This window comes from Leptonychotes weddellii, chromosome 4 (assembly GCF_054177405.1).
Source record: "Leptonychotes weddellii isolate Sample4059 chromosome 4, ASM5417740v2, whole genome shotgun sequence".
Classification (NCBI taxonomy): Eukaryota; Metazoa; Chordata; class Mammalia; order Carnivora; family Phocidae; genus Leptonychotes; species Leptonychotes weddellii.
The window spans coordinates 84,096,144-84,103,323 of NC_138372.1; the positions used below are offsets into that span (position 1 = coordinate 84,096,144).

Below are 7,180 nucleotides of genomic sequence, written 5' to 3' on the forward strand. Positions count from 1 at the left end.
TTTCGGCTCAGGTTGTGATCTCGGGGTTGTGAGATTGAGCCCCGTGTTGAGCCGCGCCTCGGGCTCCACGCTTAGAGCAGAGTCTGCTTAAGACTCTTTCCCTCTCCCTCTGCCCCTACTTGCCCCCTCCCCCAGCTCTCTCTCTCTCTCTCAAACAAATAAATAAATCTTAAAAAAACCAAAAACCTTGCAAGGAATTGAATTGGTTCTGGTTGTAAGAGTCAAAAGCTGTGAGAAAAGGGAGACCCTTAGTGAAATCTGTTGAGTCTCTTTCGTTCACCAACCGCCCCCCCACCGCCTTGCACTCAAATTTATTTTTTCAACAAATGAATGAAATTCTCTGCCACATACAAATCATAACACTAGGCACGGCAGAGGTTTATAAGACCTGGTGTCAGCCCTCAAGTCTAGGACCACCAATTCTAATGATATGAGGCAGAATGTGATGAGGTGTTCCAGCATCTTCCGCTGAAGCAGTCAGCAAAACTGAAGACCAGGGTACCCACCAAAGGGTCCCCTCATCTCATCAATACAGCAGGCCAGATTCTGAGGGCATTCTCAGAAGGCTCCATGCTTTTGCCAGGAAAGACACCCAAGCTTAGAATATAGATAATAATTTGACCAAGACCTTGCCTTGATAGCCTCACTCACATATTTCACTTGATCTGGACCTTTTAGTAACACATGTATCCCGGAACAATGTAGCTTGTTCCCATCTAATGCCAACAAAGGGAGGGCGGGTTGTTCCAAATCATAAGCCCCTTCAGCCTAATTAGGCCCCGGCCTGGGAAGCTTGTCCTGGCTCCCTCATCGGATTAACACAGGAGTTTACTACAAATCTGTTTGAAATTGGAGAATTTACTTTCACATACACAGAGATTAGAAAAATACATTCATTTTATTTTAGAAAAACACCGACCAATGTAAGCTTATCATCAACTGGCCTCTTAGGAGTCAGAGAATTTACAGGAAACAAGTTCTGGAGACCAGGTGCCTGCCTCTGTCTCTCCAAACAGGCTTGCGTCCTGGACGTAATTCAGGCCCACTCCTCAGAGAGCAGGGAGGTTAGCTACGGAGGCCATTCACATGTAAATGTCCAGTGAACCAATGCCTGGGAAGAAGATCAAACCCTCTGGGACTGAACACAAGAGTGGGGGTGGATGAGCACAAACTACTCTCTGGCTTTTCTCATTTTCTGCTTGCTAATTTCACTGTCAGGAGGTGACCTCTTTTCCCTAATCCTCTTTCAACCCACAGGGTTTGATTCCCTCCAGCTCAACCCTAATCCACCCCTACTCCCATCTCTTTACTCCTGGGCCACCAGCCCTGGTGACATCTCTTTCTCCTGCTCCTGGGCCAGAATCTGCTAGAGTCAGGGCCTGTCTTCCATGAGAGGGCTTGGGAGGCCGAGTAGAGGTGAGTCCAGGCGGTGACGGCAGTGGTCTGCTACTGAATTCTTGCTTGCTGTCCTGATCTCTTTACCTAAGGAGTCAGAAGGAAGAACTGCTTTAAATTGTCCCTCTTCCTCAAGCCCATTTGTCACCCAGCTGAGATCAAGTTTCTCAGGGAAGGAAGAAATGGGACTCCTTGCCTCTCCAGGCTCCCCTTCTCATCCCCATCTTGCCACACAAGACTCAGGGCTGGTGTGCATAACAGTTTGGAAGCCCAGATGACAGGGGGGAGAGAGCATCTCAACCAGTCTTACCTGGTAGGTCCTGGGACTGCAACCCTCTTGGGGGGCTGCAGATTGCTTCGAGTGGCACCAGGGGCGGGAAGATTTGGTCGCTGGGAAATGGGAACTTGATGGGGGTTGACAAAAGAAATGAATTAGCAGAGAGTTCAAGCGACCTTCTCAGAGTGAGTTTGGGATTAGTGCGTTTCTTCCTACCCAAGGTCAAAAACACAAAGTATTTGAAAACCATGGTTCAGACTCTTTGCCCGGACCCACATCCTCTCTTTCACTTAGTCTCCCCATCTTCAAATTGAGTGGTAATGAAAATGGAGAAAGTGGTCCCTGGTCCCAGCTCTGGGAGGGTACATCCAAGCTGGGCAAAGGTAAGCATTCTTCCCCCTGATTTCCAACTGTTATGTCCACTCTTCCTCACCTCTGTGCCCTGCGGCGCTTGGTCGTGGAAGTCCTTTCCGAGTTGGCAGAGAAGCTGGAGGCAGGACACCTTTGCTGGGTGGTACACTCCGGCTGGTGAGTGGCATTCGGCTGGCAGGCCTGGGGATGGCTGAGGGAACAGGCAGTCGACTGGAAGGCTTAGCAGCTGCTCCCTGTGGCCGAGAGAGGCGCTGAGAGTTGCTGGTAGAAGGCTGTGGGGCCAAGACTGGTCTGACAGGGGTAGGCGGGCCTGGTGGAAAGGAGTAGAGGAATGAGAGGGTCAGCTCCACATCCTTCCCCCCTCCCATTCACCCACAGCTTTGCTGCCCAAGCCTTCTCACTTGCTGTTGCTCTCCCACTGGGCCCAGCTTTGCCCCGGATTGGAGGAGTGGATCGGGCAAGAGGAGAAGATGCTGGGCTTTTGGATGCAGGGAACAGATTGCAAGTGGGTGACTCCTGAAATACAAAGAGAGAAAAAATAGAACTAGAATGGAAAAAGAATCTGTTCTGCTGGCTGTTTGAGAAATAGAGGTGGAGAGTTGCCTACATCCCAGTAAGGAAGGGCAGACGTTAGCTGCCAACATCATCCTCACCAATACCATTTATCTTGAACTTATTATAGACACTTACCAAGATATGTGCAGACACTGTGGTAACTGCTTTGCTTACGGTATTTTGCCCAATTCCAACAATTCTGAGGTAGAATTTTACTAAGCCCATTTTACCAACTCTATGGCTGTACCAAGTCACACACTGTGTCTGAGGGCACACATCCAACCCAGACCCTCCAAACTTACTCTCTTCACACTGGAGGGCCTCTTTCCAGATGTTGCCCGAAGAGCCCTGACTGCCCCCTTCTTATCGCTGCTCCGGAGTCGGGGTGTCAGGCTGCTTGGGGAGGGGGTGCTCCGAGTCAAAGAACTCACAGTGGGCAGCAGGTCTCGGACGGGACTGTCCTTCAGCACAAAGGTATCCCTCCGAGGGCTGGGCTTCACCTTGCGAGGCCCCAGGACGTCGCCTGGGCTCTCCTGCTCCTGCAGGGCACACTGCTCCAGCTGGGCTGCCAGTCGGTTGGCCTCGTGGAGAATCTCCTCCAGCTTCTCTGGACTAAGGGGGCCTAAGCTGAGCCTCACGCCCTGGGGGGCTGGGGCCACTGCATTTGGGTCACTTCGATTGGAAAGTCCTCTTCGGAGGGGTTTCTCTGGAGTCACCGACACTGCTATATCCTCCTCCTCACGACTGAGACAGAAAACAAACCAGGCACCGTGCGCACACAGAAGAGAGCAGGGGACCGTGCAGAGGAGACCCGGCACCCCTCCCCCCCCCAACAGAGCCAGGGATACAACCCAAACCCTGATGCCCACGCTGGCTGGGAGATCTGGCCTCTAGGTGATGAGACGCCTGGTTCTACGAGGCCTAACAGGCCGTTAGCCCTTACCGACATTGGAAATGACGCCAGGATGAAGACGCAGCAAATCCACTTACCCTTTTTCTTAACATCCTGAAATCTCATTCCAGCTTATCCGTTTTCCCTTCCCCCAGTAGTGTCACTGAGGCCCATGTCAACAAGTCCCCCAGCAGCCGCAGGGCACCCAACCTTGCTACATTACCAACCCAGACCCCAGAGACCAATAATTCAGCAGTAGGGGGTTAGAGACAAAGAGGCATTGTTGGAGGAAAGCAAGTAGGTTACCGAGAATGGTACCTGTCAGATGGTGACAGCCCTCCAAAGTCCAAGGTCTCATCCACGATAAACTTTACATCTGTAGGGGAGGAGGGAATGAATACCAGCCTCAGGTCACTAACACGGCTCTCTCGATCGCAGCGCCTCATTCTTCCCTCCTTCCTTTCCTTACCTTCCTCCAAATCTTCCATGTTCCAGCCGGTAGGAGCACGAGTCAGCTTAGACCTGAGCTGGAGAGAAAATACCCCTTTCTTCAGGTCTCCATCCTGCCCAAGGCTCCCAGCTAGACTCAGGGTGCAAGCCAGGGGTTGGGGATCACGCTGGAGGTAAAGAAGGGTCCCAGGAGTAGCACCTGCCCCTGTAACTTAGCCCTGTTACCTCCAGGGAAGGTGCGGAGAGCGCACATCCCCCCTCCTCAGGTTGCCCTTCCGCCCCCCTACAGCCTGGCCTCTCCTCGCCGGGCGCAGTCCGCACGCCTTATCTTCTTCCCCGCCACCATCCTCCGGTTCTTCCTCTCCCCAGATCACCTTTCCACTCCGACGGCACCACGCCCACACCACACCTCCAGCCCACACCGCGTTTTTACTTTCCGCCCCACCTCACCTCTCGCCGAACGTGCTTGCCTCCCACCACTTAGTCCCGGGAATCAGCCCCGAGGGGGTGGGGCTCCTTTCGAATCTCTCAGGCTCCACCCACTCCTACCACAGGCGCCCAGTGATTGGCGGATCCCAGCATCCCCTGCCCTCGGGGGCGGGGCGGCGACAGGCAGCCGGCCGGAAGTCTACAGGTGGGGGCCGTGTGGAGAGCGGCTCTGAGAAAGACTCCATCCGGAGGGCTGAAGCGGGGAGTCCGCGAGCGCGCGCGCGTGCACGGGAGGCCTCCCTTCGGAGCAGGCGGGGCCTTGTGGCGGGGCGCGAGGGACCTGGCCAATGAATGTAGGCTTCGCGCCCGGCGAGGCCCCCCCCCCCCTTCTCCGCCCCCTCCCCCAGCTGGGCAGAACCGGGGCTCACCCGCCCGGCCTGCGCGCGCCCGCGCTGACTAACGCCGCACTTGAGGAAATTCGCTGCCGGCGGGTTACTCCGTTTGCAAACCCCGCGTTTGCCAGGTTTCCTCAGGTGTGACTTTTCCAAGTTGCGGGAGAACCTGGATACTTATATTTTAGGTATATTGAGGTTCTCTAAGAAGTACATCTTCCATCATCTTTTTAAGCGAGAACATTCGGAACTCGAGGTAGCCGAGGTGTAAAAAAAAAAGAAAAACAAACAACAGGCTTTTCCGACGGGGAGGTTTGGGTCCAATTCAGCCGAGACTCCCCCGTCACGAGGCAGGCAGGCTTGAGTGTATCTGACCGCTCGTTTGCCCGCGGAGCGAGGATCCTGACCGTCAGTCGCGTTCCGCGGTTAGGGGAACTACCAGTCTCGCGTTCGCGGCCGCGTGCCTCAGGGGCTTTTGAGCGTGTTTGTGACTTGCTACCTCTAAGCTAAAGGCTGTGTTTGTAAAATGCTTAGGCCTGCTTATTAGCGATTTCCTTTTTGTAGTTTCCCAGTGGTTGCCTGTGATAGGCTGGGCCACCAGCTGTCAGGGCTTCTTAGAAATGGTCTAGGGGCGCCTGGGGGCTCAGGCGGTTAAGCGTCTCCTTCAGCTCAGGTCATGGTCCCAGGGTCCTGGGATCGAGCCCCGCATCGGGCTCCCTGCTCAGCGGGCAGCCTGCTTCTCCCTCCCCCACTCCCCCTGCTTGTGTTCCCTCTCTCGCTGTGTCTCTGTCAAGTAAATAAATAAAATTTTAGGGACGCCTGGGTGGCTCAGTCGGTTAAGCGTCTGCCTTCGGCTCAGGTCATGATCCCAGAGTCCTGGGATCTAGTCCCGCATCGGGCTCCCTGCGCCGCGGGGAGCCTGCTTCTCCCTCTGCCTCTGTCTCTCGCTCTGTCTCTCATGAATAAATAAATTAAAAAAAAAAATCTTTAAAATAAATAAATAAAATCTTAAAAAAAAAATGTTCTAAAATTTTAGAAGAATGGCTGGAGAGCTTTGGTCGCCAGGGTTTATAACCATTATCTTGGCTATTTACAGGCTTTGTGGGGTTTCCTTCCTAGTTTTTAGCTGTGAGGTTTGCAGGCGTGAGCTGTCAGTGTAATAAATGCCACAGCCCGCCAAGGGGCCTTGGGATTTAGTGGGGTGCTGAGGGGCAGGGTAGGGGAGGCCCAGAACTTCGCAGACTTGAGTGAAGAAGAGCTGAGAGAAGAGGATGGCCTGGTTTTCTGGAGGCTGGCTGGCGAAGGTGGAATTGCAGTTGCTTGGAGGATTCAGGTTCTGGGGAGGTGGGAGGACGGGAGCCAGTAGCTTCCCCATCTCCAGGTAGGTGGTGGCAAAGTAGAATGGAGGGAGAGAAGCTGCTCAGTAACTGCCTTCCTGCTTTGCCTAGGAGCAGCCTGAGCAGGGAAACCCTGCAACTGCTTCTTCACCCAATCTCAGGTGAGTGGGGGAGGCAGTTTTAGCAAATTGGCAGTTAGTTTCTCCTAAGGAAACTCCTCTTGAGGGGCCATGGGTGGCTCAGTTGGTTAAGCGTCTGCCTGTAGCTGAGGTCATGGTCCCAGCGTCTTGGGATCGAGCCCCACTTGGGGCTTAGTGGGGAGTCTGCTTGTCTCTTTCCCTGTCCCTCTGCCTCTCTTCTCACTGTGCTCTCTCTCTCTCAAATACAATCTTTAAAAAAAAAATTCCTGTTATCAAATTATGATTTTGAAAGCTGTTGCAGTACCACCAAAAAAAAAAAAAAGCAACCGAACTACTTTCTCCTCCATCAAAATAATAACAAAATCAGAAAATAGAGATTTCAGGCACAAGAGTTCTTACTCAGCATAAGGCCACTACTCTGGGAATTGTTTGTCCATGTTAGCTCAACCCCAAAATGATACATATGAACAGATGTTTAAGATTTTGGATAAATAGTGAATAAATGAAGTAACAAAGAGATCACACCCCCTCCCAGGCATGTGGTAGGCCTTAGTTCAGAAGGCACTCCATAGTGTTGAATGCATGAATGATAAAATTAAGGATTCCAGGGCAATCCTTCTTGAATGTGCAAAGAGTCGCTGTGACTGGAAGTCTTGTTCAGTGTGAAGATTTTATTCCTTCATCATGAAGGTTCAGAATAGATGAACTGTAAGGGATGGTCCTTGAGTACTTCAACAGACAGCAGAGGCATGGGGCTGTGAGCTGAGGCCAGAGGTCTAACTGATGCTTCGGGCATCATAACAGAGTATTCCACTCCTTCCGGACGTAGGCCCTGCTTCAGCTGGAGGGAGGCCTCTTGGCCATTGCGTACATGACTATCTGGCCCTGGACTCTGGTTCCCCCACTCTCTCCAACCCAACATTCTCAGCAAGGGCATTAGA

General features: G+C 52.8%; 1 protein-coding gene across 4 annotated transcripts; it reads right to left on the minus strand.

Moving 5' to 3' along the window:
* Positions 1 to 838: 838 nt before the first annotated feature.
* Positions 839 to 4,614, minus strand: PSRC1 (proline and serine rich coiled-coil 1). 4 transcript variants are annotated; one of them, XM_006742047.3, is made up of 8 exons: positions 4,392 to 4,614; positions 3,961 to 4,018; positions 3,810 to 3,867; positions 2,902 to 3,343; positions 2,417 to 2,560; positions 2,106 to 2,224; positions 1,706 to 1,799; positions 839 to 1,482 (listed from the first exon to the last, which is right to left on the minus strand). In XM_006742047.3, the coding sequence occupies exons 2-8, from the start codon at positions 3,977 to 3,979 to the stop codon at positions 1,447 to 1,449; spliced, it is 912 nt and encodes a 303-aa protein (XP_006742110.1). In that variant the 5' UTR covers positions 3,980 to 4,018; positions 4,392 to 4,614; the 3' UTR covers positions 839 to 1,446. The 4 variants fall into 4 exon arrangements, with proteins under 4 accessions (XP_006742110.1, XP_030893523.2, XP_081671728.1 ...); XM_031037663.2 differs by having other exon boundaries at positions 2,106 to 2,354; positions 2,446 to 2,560; positions 4,392 to 4,497; XM_081815602.1 differs by lacking the exon at positions 4,392 to 4,614 and adding an exon at positions 4,167 to 4,308 and having other exon boundaries at positions 2,106 to 2,354; positions 2,446 to 2,560.
* Between the last annotated feature and the right edge of the window lie 2,566 nt (positions 4,615 to 7,180).